Genomic DNA, 15798 nt, shown 5'->3' with positions numbered 1-15798 from the left:
AGAGGAAACTGAGGCCCGGCAGGAGAGGCCAGCCAGCCCCCCCCCGCCCGCCGCCCCCAAGTCCCGCCTCTGGACACTCACCCCCCTGAGTCCTGCCCACGTGGCTCCGTTGGGTCTACATAGAGCGGTGGTCACTGTCTTCATCTCATTCCTTACGTTAGAACTAGGTGCCAGGAATGCTCGTTCATCCCGATTCTGGCTTCTCTTTGATAAAATGAGTAGAGAACATATTTCCGGGCGGCATCCATTGCTGAGCTGAGTGGTGGTCGCCAGCCCTGGGTGGACACCCACCTGCCTGTCCCGTGGGCACCGGGGCCGGGCCTGCTTCACCGATGCCAAGGGTGCAGAGCCTCAGCCACAGTCCAAGTCCCCAGGGGTGCCGCCCCCCGGGCTGAGCCCGGTTTCACACCAGCGAATGGTCCTCACCGCCCCAGGGCTGTGCATATAGCAAGTGCTCGGCCTGCAAACCCAGGCCCGGCCAGGGTCCTGCCGCAACGGCCCGCGATTCGCAAGAAACACCACCTCTATGGAAGCCGGGCTCCACAGCCGAGACTGGGACGGCCGAAAGTAACAAACAAAGCGTTTAAAGAGGAGAGTGACTGAAGAGGCCCGCCAGTTTTATCGTCGCTCGAGGTTTTCTCAGGACCTGCACAGTCTCATTCACCAAACCACAGTCGCGGGCGGCGGGCTGCACAGGGACCACCGTGGAGACACGAAACCCGGGAGCCCACTGGGAGATCTGACCTCCCCAGGAGCCCCCTGACAACCCCTCTCCCCCAGGCTGGCCACTCCGGTCCGTGAATGTTCACTGAAGCCAGCTCTGTGGCACAGCCAGGTCAGGGCCAGAGACGCGGGGGACGCTATGTCGACGGCTGGTATCAGGAACAGTAACAGAGATGCAGGGGACGCTACGTCGATGGCTGGCGTGCAGAGCCCAGGCCCCAGCGCCTGAGGCGGGAAGTGCTGTCTGGGCCCCGGGAGGGACCCTGGGCAGTGATGGAGGGCTCTTCTCTGCTCAGGACCCCCGTTTCTTGAGGCTGAGCAGAGGAGGTGGGGTCCACCGTGGCACAAGGCCAGTGGGCCATGCCTGGGGCTGCAGGAACCCAAGGGTTTGGGACCCCAAAAGGCTCGATGAGGAGGGGGTGCTGGACCCCAGCACTGGGGCAAGGCCAGGGAAGGGTCCTGGGTTCAGCTGGGGCGGTGGTCGGGGGGGACAGCAGTGGTGTTCTGGAAAGGCACTTCCATCCTTCCTTGCAGCGACCCTCAGCAACCTTCGGTGACAAGAGGCCTGTGCTGGCTGTGACGGGGGAAGGGGAGAGCGGCTGGACCGCGGGCCAGTGACAGGCCGGAGCAGGGACATGCCGATGCCTGTCCGTGGGTCCTGGAAGACACCCTGGGGGGCTGGGAGGGGCAGAGGCCACTGAGTAGCTGGGAAGGCCAAGAATGGGGGTGCTGGTGGGAGGGGAACGCTGGCTGGTGGGGTCGGGGGAGGAAGGCGGGGCAGCGGGAAGCGGAAGGGCACCCCCGCAGCCGTCCAGCCACTGCCCTCCATGCCACGCAGGCACAGCTCGCTGGCCTGACTGCCCCATCTGCTCTGGGGCGAGGACTGCGGCCGCTGCCCCGAGGTCTGTCCTGCTGGGGACGAGGCCCAGCCCCACTCCGCCTCCTGGGCTTCGGCACCAGTGCTAATTACGGGCACAGAGGCCTCCAGGAGCGGCTTTTGTACACGTATAAAAATACAGGACTTAGAACAATGGACTCTTCTGAGTGAGAGACTATTTTTAGAGCCCCGCTCCCTGCACTAGCATCCAGCAATTCCTCGTTTGTCAGCTGCTGCTGGCAAGACGGGCCGCAAGCCTACCGTGAGAAGTACAATGTTGGGATGCCCGTGCCGTGTGGCGTGGGGCGCCGCCCCGGGTCCCAGGGGCCCGTAGGGCAGTCACCACCCCACAGAGTCCCAATGTGAGCCGGTGAGAGACTGCATGGGGGGTCTGGCCCCCTGCCTGAGCCTCAGCTTTGCCACCGCGGGGCATGGATCAGGGGACAGGGCGCCAGGGCGAGGAGTCCTGCAGACGGCCGGGAACCCTTCCAGGGGGCTGGGGCCGCGCCCTTCCTCAGACAGGCCTGTTCTCTCCAGTGCACGGCCAGAGGGGAGGAACACGCGTCCGCTGGGCCTCCAGGCCCTTGCCCCGGCCTGCCAGCCTGCTTCCAAGTCACCCTTCCGGCCCCTGGGAGGGGGCGGCTCCAGCGTCTCTGGCACAGGCCTTGCTCAGAACATAAAGGTCTGTCTGTCCGCCTGCTAGAGCCAGGCCGGACCTTCCTGCGGCTCGTGTTGAGTCACTCCCATCAAAATAGCCCTGACAGCCGGAGGGTCAGAGGTCAGCCCCGAGAGGCCACAGTCAGGACACGCATGGCGGGGCCCGGGGCCCGGAGCGTGGCCAGCATGGGGCGTGAGGGTCACCCTGGCAGGAGGGGTGGGGAAGGGGGTCCTGCAGCTACCACGCCATCTCCCCGCGCCTCCACCGCCGCCCCCCGCTCTGCACTGTGGGCTGGGAGCCTGAAGGTCTGCTCTGCTGCATCTCCACCTCGGAAAGCCGGCTCCAGTAGCAGGCGGAAGGGTGCACACACCCTGCTCAGGCCCCCGGGGCTGGGGACAGGGCTCAGCGAGCTCAGAGAGCCCTCGCTGCACGAGTGAACGGCGATGCTACGCGAGCGATGCTGCCCGTGACCAGGGGCTCGATGGACCCGTCTGTCCACTCAGCGCATGCCGAAATGCTAAGGATGAGGCCCACAGGCGAGTGGGGTCCGGAGCTGGCCCGGGACACTCCCACCCTCCCTCCCAGGGCAGGGCCTGGGACCCCGAACACCCGACCTCTAGGATCCTTGGGCAGCAACCCCATCCCTGGCACGGCACCCAGGTCACCTCGCTGCTCTTACCCACAGCCAGGCTCCCTCCTTGCCTGTTCACAGCAAGCAGGGGCACAGGGCCCTGTGGGCAGACAGGCTCTCTGGGTCCCAGCCGGCAGGTAGGGCCTCTATGGTCTACTGCTCTGGCCCGTGTCTGCGCTCGCCACCCCAAACGGCTGCAGGTCTCAGAGGGACAGACGCGTGTTCTGCACCCAGAACACTGCTCTCCAGGCCTCGAGTCACAAAGCCTCTGCGGGGACACCCTGGCACGGCTCCCTGGGGGCCCCCGCCCAGCCCTGGGAGGCCCGCGGGCGGGCACCAACTGGGGCCCCGCCAGGAGGTGGGAGCCGACTCCCTCCAAGGCGGCAAACCTGTGTGTGTTCAGGCGGGCCAGATGCCAGCTGGCGGGGGAGCCCCGGGGCTCTGGGTGGGAGCTGGCGCACACAGCCTGCCGTCGAGCCTGGCCAGGGCCTCTGCTGGCGCGGTGCTGCGCACACAGCATCACCATCAGTCCCGGGGGCCCCGATCAGCCTGGGGCTCCCACCCCACACACCGGGGGGCCGAGCAGCAGGCCAGGGGCCAGGCCTGCATCCCGGGAGAACCGGGCTTCTGACGCCAGCCCTGCGGCCAAGCGTGGAGACGGGCTGTGAGAAAGCCCTTTATCCTCCCCAGTGCCATCTGGGCCGGGACCGAAGCAAGGGTGGGGCCCAGCCAGCTGGGACCCTGGCGTCAGCCCCGGAGGCCTGGCGCCCACTCGGCGTCTCCTCATGGACCGATGAGAAGGCAGAGCTCTCGGGGGGACGGGGCTCCCCATGAGGGGGCTCACAGGGTCTCAGCACAAAGCTCCAGATGGGCCCCCGAGGATCAGGCCCTGTGGGCGCACATTCCCGCGTGGGGATGGCCACGCCCACAGGGGCTCCCTCTCCGCTGGTCACAGTCCCACCGCTCCCTGCGGCCCGACCACACCCACGGGCTCCGGGCCTTACGCCACCCTCCTGCCGGTCGCGTCCGTTTCACGGGCTTGCCGAGGACCAGCACCCGCGACCGACTCAGAGCAGAAGTCAGGTCTGCAGCCGGGGGCCGGCCGTCCTCAGGGAGCCTGACTTAGGACACCAAGTCCCCGGGGCAGGGCCCCGGAATTCCCACAGCTCCGTGTGGCCCTGCCTTCCGCCCTGCCGCGCCCTCCAACAGCTAGAATTTGAGGGTCCCCGACGTGGCGCCATCACACGGATGATGACCACAACGCCGTGGTCGTCATGGCCACCGAGCTTCGACTCACCAGACACGCTCCCTCCTCCGTTTCACAGGGAGAGTGGAGGTTTCGTCACTCACTCGTGTCCGACTCTTGCGACCCCATGGACTGTAGCCCGCCAGGCTCCTCTGTCTGTGGGATTCTCCAGGCAAGGATACTGAGTGGGTTGCCATTCCCTTCTCCAGGGGATCTTCCAGATCCAGGAATCGAACCCGGGTCTCTTGCCTTGCAGGCAGATTCTTTACTGACTGAGCTATGAGGGAAGTCCTAAAAAGCATCCATCTGACCCCAGACGCCCAGGACACCCTGGGGTGTGCCCACCCAGGACAGCCCCCTGCACCCCTTCGTGTGGGGAATGCTGCTCTGAAGCTCAGGAAGTGCCGCATGGAGCGTGGGGCCCGGGCTCGGGGGTAGGCCGGATGGGGTCAAGCTCCAGCCGCCCCACTGCTGGGCTGAGCGACCCCGGGAAGGTGGCCTCCCTGCTCTGGGCCTCCACGGCCTCCTTGAAGCAATGGACATCAGTCCTGCCACCAACCACTCAGCAGGCACATGGGGACCGCATGAGGATCCACTGTGCCAACTGCTAGCGCCCAGGTGAGCGTGGCGCTGTTTCGGCTCTGCACATGGGAGACGAGGGCTCGGCGGACAGCCTGTGAGGGTCTGTCGAGGCCAGAAAGAGACGTGGGACACGTGATTCCAGGCCAGGCCCAGCCTCGGCACGTGCGGGGAGCCAGGACCCCGGTGTCATGCACAGAGCCCCGTCCTTTCAGCCTGCCCTCGGCTCGCCTGAGCGCTGGGACCTCTGCTCCCCTCGCCACGTCTCAAGTGCAGATGGCATCACCCCTCCCTGTCCGTGTGTCTCACCAGCCACTGCTTCCCGCCCGCTCTCTGCCAAGACCCTCGGCCCCCGGCGAAGCCAGGGCGGCCCTTGTTGATTCTGACTCTTTGCATCAGAAGGACTCGAGCTTCCGACGCCAGGGCACACTTGGAAAGAGTTTTCCAAATACACACACACATATACGCACGGCCAAAAATCCTCCCGGCTGAGCCAAATTAAATACAGAGGCCTCTAGTTATTTCCATACACGCAGAAGGGACTTAAAGAAAGCAGCTCTCTGTGGCAGGCTCCGGCAGACAGGGCTGGGCCGGGCCCCAGGGACGCCCGACAGGGCAGGGAGGAGGCACCGGCTGGGAAGACGGGCTTCGGGAGAGCGGGCGGGCGGAGAGCAGCCCCGTCACGCAGGCGGCCCACCCTGTCGGCCGGGACCCGGCGTGGGGCCCGCTCAGGGCCCGGGACACTGTCGGCCCAGCCAGACGGGGCCCCCGAGCTGCCTTACCAGCCCCCCACCACCACAAAGCCCTGTCAACCCGCAAATCCTCCAGGTCCTTGCCAACTTAAAATCTTTGTCATGGTCGCGACTCCTGGGGGCTGGCACCCACACCCGCCCCCACAGGGCCCTGTCCCCCATGTGTTGTGGCCTCTGGAGGTGTCCACGGCCCTCCTGGGAGGCTGGGTGCCCACAGTGGAGGGGGCATTGCCAGCAAGAGGCCTCAGGACCCCACTGACCCTGGGAGGCGCACGTCTGTCACCCTGGAGGGCAGCTTGGAAACTAGGCACAGGCGAGCACGACGCTCAGGGCTCCCGTACACCTGCCTCCCCTCTGACACTCCCTGGGGCAGGACTGCGCGGACACCCTGTCATCATACCCCAGGGGCCAGCGGTCAGCAAGAGCTCATGCTCAGAGCTGGAGGTGACACCCGCCCGAGGCAGGGGCCCTCTTGCCTGCCCGTTTACTTGATGGAGAAACTGAGGCACTGAGGGGATGTAACTTAGCGGGGGAGAGGGGAGCAGACCGAGAACGCCCCCGGTCACAGCGCTTGACGCCCCCGTCTCCACTGCGGTGGGGGAGGGGCCCGCCTGCCTTGTCTGACCCTGACCCCCTCCCGCCTGCCTCCCAGGACCTGAATCTGCGGTGTGGCGACGGGCCTGCCATATGCAGTCCCCCGGCGAGGGCCTGGGGGGTCAGGACGCTGCCCCTCGACCTCCCACAGCAGCACAGAGCCCCGCCCGTCTGGCGCCTGGCAGGCAGGAGCTGCGTGCCCTGAGGCAGGCGGGTAGGCCCCTCTGTGCCTCAGCTTCTCAGCCATGAGACGGGGTGTCGGGCAGTCCGCACGGCCGCCCTGAGGGCCACACGGCAACACCCAGAGGCCCTTGCAAGCCTCAGAGACAGGCGTCGGAGCAGGGAACCCACGACCTGCGGAGGGGAGGGGGCGCTGACCGCGCGGCTCTCTGGCTGGGTTGTGTGTGTGGTGGGGTCCGGGCTGACCGCCGCCTCTGGGGTGGGAGTGTGGGGAGGGGGATGGACTCAGGAAGGGGGTCGTGTGTATGTGCGTAGGGGGGTCCGGGCTGACCCCCGCCTCTGGGGTGGGCAGGTGGGGAGGGGGACGGATGCAGGTGCCAGGGCAGGAGCTGCAGGACAGATGGACAGAACGCGCAAAGGCCGCCCAGGCAGCACCCAGGGGAGCCTGGTCTCCCACGCCAGACAGAGGGTGCTTGGAGGCCGTGGGTCAGGCAGCCCAGGGGCCGGGCGAGAGGAGGGGCCCATGTGTCTGGGGAGAGACAGGGGCGCAGGGGGCCTCGGGGCAGCAGGCAGGGCCCCGCGGGGACAGGGAACAGAGAGCCCCGGTCCTGTCTGAGGCCTGACCGGAGGGCTGGCTCTGCCCCGCGGGGTGGGCGTCACTCGGGCCCCAAGGCGGGGATGCCAGCCAGGCTCTGGGTCCCCAGGCTGGGCCACTGGAGGGACCCGCCCGGGGAACATAGCTCCGCCGCCAGAGACGAGGCCGAACACACAACAGCCCCTCGAGTTAACATCCGCAAGGCATCTGGGATCTGCCTAATCCAGGGGCGAGGAAGCAAAAGCGCCCCTGGGGGCCATGACGCCCTTTGCATACGCTTGGGGGGTTTCCATGGTGAAGACTTTAACACAGTGCTAGGAATCTGCTGTCCACATCGAGGCCTGTCTAACTTTCTGGGCCATTTGGCCATTTTTACTGAGGAAGAAAAAAAAGTAACAAACCCAGCACGTTTAATTTATGACTCTGAGAAAGTTGAGGGCCAGAGGGAACACAGAGCCTGGGTCTGCACGGCTGAGCCTGCCCCGGGCGGGCGCACAGCACAGGGGGAAAGCACTTCCCGGTCACTTCCTCCCTGTGCCTGGCCCTGTCTCTGGCTGGGAGGCGTGGTGGTGTGAGAACTGGACGCATTTCCCCCTGGGCCTGACTGGGGCCTACACGGGGAAGTCAGACCAGGTAATAAGAACCTGGAAGCAGCTGGCCTTTCCTAATCGCAGGCTACCAGCCCAGCACGCCCAACACCCCCACTCCTACGGCCCCGGGGATCCAGAGGACACGTCTCACCCCCAGGTGACCTCATGGTGTGGCAAACATGCTTTTGAGACACAAGGCCACTCTGGCCAGAGCTTCGAGGGTGCCATGTCCGCAGAGCGGGCTCTCCGCGCGTCCCCGTGCGGCGGCTGGGCCGGTGTCCGAGCCCCAGGTGGCGGGTCCTGCTCCTCGCCCACACCCCCTTCCTGCGTCTCCCCTCTCCCCACTGTAGAGAGCTCAAGCCCCGTCTCCCCCAACCACGTCAGAGAGGGAGGAAGATACACCCTAACCAGAAGACCAGACCTATGCAGTGCAAAGCCTGACTACGTGATTTTCATTTTCCTCACCTCAGTCTCCTCGTCTGTGAAATGGAACCAATACCAGCCACTTCACAAGGCTCTTGGACGGTCAGAGAGGCCAGGGGTGTGCAAGGTTCAAAGGCCACCCGAACGTCAGACACTGTCCTTTGTATCCTGTAGCTGGTTTCAAGCGTGGCTCAAACCTCTGTTAATTCCAGACCCACCAGAGCCAGGTGAGGGTGCCCTCCCTGACTGCAAGTCCTGGGCACCGGTGGGGCTTTGCCCAGCCTCGAGGGGCCGCTTCCCCGTCCCATGGCCAACGTCACCTAACTCTGCTGAGGCCCTGGACACAACACGGTCCAGCCTGTGTGGGAGGTGCAGCCCTCAGCTGCGAGCGGGAGGGCGAGCACACACGCCACAGCCCACGACCGGGCCCTCCTCACCCGGGCTGCCCTCGGGGCCCCCAGTCAATGCCGCTGCGCAGCACGAGCAGCCCCGGGTCGGCCCGCGGCCAAAACGAGGGGCCACCCGTTCCCGGCTGGGAACAGCGTCCTGGAGCCCCGGGCTCTGCAGAGACCCAGAGGCGACCGCCCACCACTCTGTGCAGACTAACTCATCTAAGGAGTGCCTCCCGGCACGCACCTTTTACAAATGGGGGAACCGAGGCACAGCAAGGCTAAGGAACGTGCCCCCGATCACAGAGTCTACAGCATCTGCCTCCTAGCTGCTGGCCCCAGCCCCCTCCCTCAACAAACGACCCTGTGTCCCGCGGCTCTTCACCCACAGAGGGGGATGCCCAGGCCCAGAAAGGGGATGTGACGCGACACCCAGCTCCCGGGGAAGCCCCCTTCTCTGAAATAGTCAGGGTCAAGAACGGCCCTGACCGTGGCCGTAGCTCACACGTACTGAGCTCTTACTATGATATGATAAGGCACCGTTTTCAAGGTTTCCCTCGGAGAAATGCGTCCAGTTCTCACACCACCATGCCTCCCAGCCAGAGACAGGGTCAGGCACAGGGAGGAAGTGCTCACTTTGGCATGCAGACAGACACCCACGTTGCCCAGACCACGGGCCGTTCCGGGGAACCCGAACCAGGAGGCTCCCCGCTGAGGCTTTTTTCAAAGTTTCCGGTTTTCTTACTGGCCCTTGTCTCCTCCCACGGGATGGAACTCAGCAGCCCACACGCACGTGTGTCCCCCAGTGACCTCGAAGGCTGTGGGCCTGGGCTTCCTCACCACGCGGAGGCCGACTGTGTTTACATTGATCCCTCGGCACGTTGGGGGACAGTCAGCTTTTGTCCCCGAGACCCCACGCCACACTGAGACTGGCCTGGGGCAAGTGTGCTACCCGCAGAGAGCGGCAAGTCATAGGGAGCAAGGGCCTCGTCTGGCTGGCATCCCGCTGGAGTGTCTGGGGTCTGCGGTGTCCGGCAAGACACCAGGAGGACAGACAGAGTTTGTTATCTGCCTGCCAGCCAGCTGGCACGTTCGGGAACGCCTTGGGAATCCCCAGAGCAGGGGCTACTAGACTCCTGTTCTGTGCTGCCGGGAACACACGAAAGGTTCCATTTGCGATGTGACTTGTTTTGCTGAAGATTACTGAGTCCCAGAGGAAGCACAGCCTGGCTGTGAAGAGCGCAGACCTTGGGGTCAGGCAGGCAGAGACCACATCTCAGCTGCTGGACTTACTGGCTGGTGACCTGGGCAAGTCACGTAACCCTCCCCCAACTGAAAAAGAGGCACAGAAGATGCTCTTTCTCAAAAACTGCTTTGAGAACTAAGTCCTTCTCTGAGTTCACCAAACGGCAACCGTTGCTGTTGTTTTTATTATTATTACAACAACCTTGGAACAAAGAGGAAAAAACAAGGCCGTCATAGCTTCCCCATCTATATACGGAGGGAGGGGACCCTGGCTGTGGCTCCACACCTGGGCCTGAAGTTCACAATGAACTATCTCCATGTCAGGAAGCTGCAAACCAAGGAAATAAAATGGAAAGAACAGTTCTTCCCATCAAGGAGCAGAGAAGCTCCAGCCAAGTACGAAGAAGGCATTAAAAGCTATTAGAGTCATCACTTCATGGCAAACAGAAGGGGGAGAAGTGGAAGCAGTGACAGATTTTATTTCCTTGGGCTCCAAAATCACTGCAGATGGTGACTGCAGCCATGAAATTAAAAGACGCTTGCTCCTTGGGAGAAAAGCTATGACCAACCTAGACAGTGTATTAAAAAGCAGAGACATCACTTTGCCCACAAAGGTCCACATCTAGTCAGAGCTGTGGTTTTCTCCAGTCGTCGTGTACGGATGTGAGAGCTGGACCATAAAGGATGAGCACCAAAGAATTGACACTTTCAAACTGTGGTGCTGGAAAAGACTCGGATTGCAACAAGAGCAAACCAGTCAATCCTAAAGGAAATCAACCCTGAATATTCATTGGAAAGACTGATGCTGAAGCTCCAATACTTCAGCCACCTGATGAGAAGAGCCGACTCACTGGAAAAGACCCTGATGATAGGAAAGATGGAAAGCAGGAGGAGAAGCGGGCGACAGGGGATGAGATAGTTAGACAGCATCACGGACTCAATGGACGTGAATCTGAGCAGACTCCGGGAAGCAGTGAAGAACAGGGAAGCCTGGCGTGCTGCAGTCCGTGGGGTTGCAAGGAGTCAGACTCACTGAGCGACTGAGCAACAGCAAAGAGAGCAACTAGGTGGTTCAGCCCCCATGCAGACTCCAGAAACCAGCCTTCAGCCCAGACACGAGCAAGAGAGCGAGCAGAGGGGAGCACGTGGCGATGGGGCGGAAGGTTGCCAGCAGGCCGAGCCGCCCAAGCCCCACGAGGCATCCGGGCCCACGTCACGGGTGAGAAGGCAAGGCTCAGACAGGGGAGGTGACACTCCGAAAGCCATGCGGCTGGAAAGAGTCAGGTTCTGTGAAACCTGGAGGCCTGGGCGCTGGGCCGCACGGCTTCATGCCAGTCATCAGTTCCCCTACGCTGAGCCCGGGGCCTGGCAGAGGCAGGTCTCGGTAACGGTTTGGTGAGTAAATAAAGGATCACAGGAAGCGCGACGTGGCTGTCCCAAGGCTGCACACGTCTCTCCAGAGAACAAGCCCCCGGGGGCCTGGGAGAGTGTGTGTCCACCGGCACGTGGTCGGTGCCCTGCAAGAGCTTTGGCCCCAGGCTTGGGGGGCACATGCTCAACTCAGGTGCAGCCACGGCAGACGGAAGGCACCAGGCCACATCCTCCTCCACGATCACCGCCAGCTTCCCCTCACGCAGTGGGAACAGCCAGATACTCTAAGGCCAGACCAATTAATTCTTCAAGAGCCGTAACGACCTTTAAACTCGTTACCGTTTGCTTTTGAGGACCAGTGACCAATCCCACTCAACAGCCTCTGGACAGACACACACACACAGTCCAGGGGACCCAGGCCACCTCCAAGTCCGTGACCCCTGTGTTGCCTCTGGGCTTATTACCAGGTGGATTTTCCACATGTCATCACAATGCAGAGGAAATTTACAAAAGAGGAAGGAAGAAAAGCCCGCAGGTCCCGGGTGGTTGGAAGATCCGGGCGCTGAGCCGGGTGACCGTGCGTCTGACGGAGGCCAGGGTGGCCAGCCCGGCGAGGGCTCCCAGACCCGCTGGGAGGGCCTCGGGCCCCTCCGTGAAGCAGCGGCACCATCTCCTGTCACGGCCGGGGAAACTGAGGCTCACGGGGTATGGAAACTTGCGTGACTTCACAGAGCTGAGCTGGGGTTTGCAATCAAGTCTGTCTGCCTCTCTGAGCCCCTCTTTCCTAATGCCCTGAGCTGCCCTGGACTCACGGATTCGCCCGGCAAACCGCAATCCCACGCTCCACAGAGCCCAGCCAGGTAACACCGCACACACATGCACCCGGAGCTCTCGGGGCCCAGTCCAAACTCCTCGAGAAAGACCTATTTGTCCAGCCTCACACCGTCTGACTGTGCAGCCAGCAGCCTGTCCATGTTTCTGAACCAAAGCTGTGTAAATATTAGCACAACCAGCTCAGAGTCCGACTTCCCTGAGTAAAGGCCCGAGAACAGCGGCACGGCGGGCAGGGATGCTGCGCAGGCCACCATCAGAACCTGCGGGTTTACTCTGGGCTCACCCTGGAAGACTCTGGTCAGGACCCTGGCCCGCTGCCTCACTGTGTCCATGTAGAAAGGGAGGGCAGGAGAGGCTTAGAGCACAGAGTGCCCAGGACAGGTTCCCGGCGTGCTGCTGGCCGGGATGGTGGTCATCCCATGGCCGTGATCACGGCCATTCCAGGATGGGTGGTCTTGGACCTGTTACACACTGGGGGTGTCCCGAGGCCTCTGGAGCCTGCTGGGTCCCCTCTGGGCCACTGGGAAGGACTCTGGGTCGGGGGCAAGCTGGCTAAGCCTCCCCAGGCCAGGGCAGAGCTGACCCTCTCCCACCCTCCCCCCGGGCACTCAGCAGCAAATGGGCCCCACCTGCTCAGAGGCCCAAGGAGGTGCTGTGCTCTGGGCCTGAGCAGAGGCCTAGGAGCAGCTGCTTGTCACCAGCTCTGACCGCAAATGGGCCCCAGCGGGCCTCCCTGCAGCTGGAAGATTCAGACTGGCTGTGAGGAGGGCCTGCCAGTGAGAAGGGAAGGGACCGGGAGACATGCAGGAGAGGTGGTGTTGCATCCCAGCAGGAAGGGCGAGGCTGGACAAGTCCTTGCAGACAGGCAGACCCCTCAGGACAACGACTCTGAGCTGTGCTCATGGCTGTGTCCCCTGGCCTGTGCTCCCACAAGGACAGTGGCTCCAGGCTGTGCTCAATGACCCAGAGCAGGGCCTGTACGCGGCTGGCACTCAACAAACCGCGGAGCCGTGATGCTGACCACAGGAGGCGCACCCCCAGCGTGCTGCCGGGCGATACGGGGACATGGGACAGCAAGGAGAGCGATGCATACGAGTGCGGGGCGGACAGCTGTGTGTGGCAGCCGCACGTGTAGGATGTGAATATCATGGACCTCCCCCGCTTCTCGGACTGCTGCCACCGACTCCAGACAGCTGGCCCTGCAGCTGCAGCCGGCCCGGTCTCCGCCCCAGACGCAAGGAGCGATGGGTCCTTGGGAACCGCACCCCCACAACCCCACGTAGAGCCTCCAGCCCAGGGACTGGTGGGGGGGGCGCGGGGGGCGGAGGGGGACACATGTGCATTCTCAGTGCAACTGCCAGACACGAGCTGCAGAATTTCTGAACTCAGAGATCAGACGGCTGCAGGTGGGTCCCCCCTCCCAGGATGCCTGACACAAGCCAGGACCGTTTGTCAACAAGTCCCCTCCGCCCCCAAGCCCTGCTCCTCGAGGGGCCTGCAGACAGCTCCGGGACAGCTGTGCTGGCGGGCAGAGCGAAGAAATCAATATTCCCAGCACACATACACACTCTCCCCCTCTCTCCGTAAACACAGGCCGGCAGATGCTCAGCCAGCCACCCACCCACAGGCCCCCGGAGCAGATCAGGGATGGTCTCTGGGACACACACTCATCCCCTCTGACTCCATCGCTGACCACACCAGACACACGTCGACAGAAACCCCCAACCCCGTGGCTCAGTCACGGCCACGCAGAACCCCACCTCCGGGCTCCAGCCGCCCCGGCGCACGCCCAGGTGCCTGGCCAGAGCGCCCCAGCGCACCTGCGCAGCCCCGAGGGCTCTCCCCCGGGGTCCGCCCGACACAGGCCCCGGTCCGGCAGCAACAGGCCTGCAGCCAGGCGCGGCACAGACCCCCGCTGGCCGCACTTCCCCAGGCAGCACCGGACACCCACTCCCAGCGGTCCCTCACGGCACTCGCCCGCGCGGGCTCCCGTCCGACAGTCACGGGGGCGCGCGAGCTCACCTTGCCCCGCGGTCCCGGGCCCCGCACGCCCGCTCGCACCCTCCCGGCCCGGTCCTCACCCGCTGTCAAGCTCCAGCTCCAGCAGGGACTGCGTCCGCTCCGAGTTGCAGTGCAGGCACCACATGGCGGCCGCGGCGGGAGCTGGCGGGGCCGGGCGCGCGGGACCCGGGCCGAAACCCGATCGCCCGCGCCCGGCCTGCCCGCCACGCGACCAGCTTGGGTCGCCCGGCCCAGCGCCCGCAGGTCCCCGCCGCTCCCGGCCCCAGGTCCGAGCCCCAGGCCGGCAGAGCCCGCCCCGCCGCCGCCCGCCAGGCGCAGCGCTAGGCCGGGCCGGAGGAATGTGGCCGGGGCGCGGGAGGGGCCGCGGGGGGCGGGGCTGTGGGGGAGGGGTGAGGGGTGAGGGGCGGGGCCGCGGGGGAGGGGCGAGGCGGCGCGCCGGGGGCGGGGCGAAGCAGCAGGGGGCGGGGCCTGAGCAGGGGCGGGATTCGCATTCCCCGCCCTAGCCATGGGCCCTCCCCTGGGAGGACTATTCACTGGCTCCAAGACGCGGCCCACTAGCAGACATATGTCCCTTCCGAGCGTGTGAGCACAACAGATACAAAATCCCCAAACCAGCCAACTGTAGCCTACTCTGCCAACGGCGCCAAGCCCTGCCAATCCTGACTCTGGCCTCGGTTTATAAAACGGGGCTCGCGCTTTCCCAGATGGTGTGGCTCTGGGCTCTAACTCCCCTGCCCCAGAGACAAGAGAGTGGGTGCCCCCCCCCCCCAGTCTGAGGACACCCTTTGGGGGGCTTTCTGATGAGGATCTGATGGAAGCAGCTTCTTTCTCCCTAAGCCCTCCAGACCCTCTGCCCTCCCCCCACCCACAGAACAACGTCCAGACCCCCAGGCAAACTTAAAGTGATCCTAACTAGGATTTTAGAGGTTTTTACTGATATTTGGTCCTCAGTTGCAACACTGTGATGCAGTTACTACTGGTCCCACTTGTCAAAAGGGGAAACTGAGGCTCAGTTTAACCCTAATGGGTTAAAGAAGAGGCTCTCCCTCCCCCTCATGGCTCTCTTCGATGAGCCGTGTGGCATGTCGTTCTCAGTTGGCACATCTCTGTTCTCTGTCCTTGGGCACCTTAAGGCAGGCACAGTGCGTGGCCCTGGCACTTGTGGAATGCTCAGATGTGGTTGGGAGACTCCTCAAGCAGACAGACAGGAGCAGAGCCCCACCTCCCCAGGGCCGCCCCATCCTCAGGTGCCTCTCCTGGAGGGCCAGGCAGCTGGCAGGCCTGCAGGGGCGGAAGCCGTGGGAAGCCACGCTTGCAGGGGCTTCTTCACGTGCCCTTTTGAATCTTGCATTTGCAGGGGGGCCAACGAGGAGCGTTATTCCCAGATGGGGACCTGGGGCGGGTGAGGAAGTGGAGGAGGAGGGCTGGGCTGGCTCAGCCTGCAGCTCGGCAAGGGGCAGGCCCCAGGGCTCCGGGCAAGAGGCTGGGCAGCAGTGCACAGCCCATCTCCACACCCCTCCTCTTCACTTCTGATGTTTTCTTTGATACATTAAAAATAAATGAAGACAGAATGGGAGAAACTGTTTTCAAATTATGCATCTGATAAGGTCTAGTATGTGAAAAGGCTGGCTTGAAACTCAACATTCAAAAAACTAACATCATGGCATCCAATCCTATCACTTCATGGCAAATAAAAAGGGGAAATGTGGAAGCAGTGGCAGACTTTATTTTCTTGGGCTTCAAAATCACTGCAGACGGTGACTGCAGCCATGAAGTTAAAAGACGCTTGCTCCCTGGAAGAAAAGCTATGACAAACCTAGAGAGCATATTACAAAGCAGAGACATCACTTTGCTGACAAAGGTCCATACAGTCAGAGCTATGGTTTTTCCAGTAGTCATGTATAGATGTGAGAGTTGGACCACGAAGAAGGCTGAGTGCTGAAGAATTATGCTTTCCAGCTATAGTGCTGGAGAAGACTCTTGAGAGTCCCTTGGACTGTAAGGAGATCAGATCAGTCAATCCTAAAGGAAGTCAACCCTGAATATTCATAGGAAGGACTGATGCTGAAGCTGAAGCTTCAATAATTTG

General features: G+C 63.2%; 1 protein-coding gene across 1 annotated transcript in view; it reads right to left on the bottom strand.

The window, feature by feature from the left end:
* IQSEC1 (IQ motif and Sec7 domain ArfGEF 1) overlaps positions 1-14060 on the bottom strand; it is a 48508-nt gene extending 34448 nt beyond the window's left edge. The window contains 1 exon segment of the mRNA XM_070360123.1: positions 13769-14060. Within this exon segment, the coding sequence (XP_070216224.1) occupies positions 13769-13833 (65 nt within the window). The 5' untranslated portion in view covers positions 13834-14060.
* Positions 14061-15798: the final 1738 nt, after the last annotated feature.

The sequence above is a fragment of the Bos mutus genome, chromosome 22 (genome assembly GCF_027580195.1).
Source record: "Bos mutus isolate GX-2022 chromosome 22, NWIPB_WYAK_1.1, whole genome shotgun sequence".
In the NCBI taxonomy this organism is placed as follows: domain Eukaryota; kingdom Metazoa; phylum Chordata; class Mammalia; order Artiodactyla; family Bovidae; genus Bos; species Bos mutus.
This window is presented reverse-complemented; position numbering and strand designations above follow the sequence as displayed.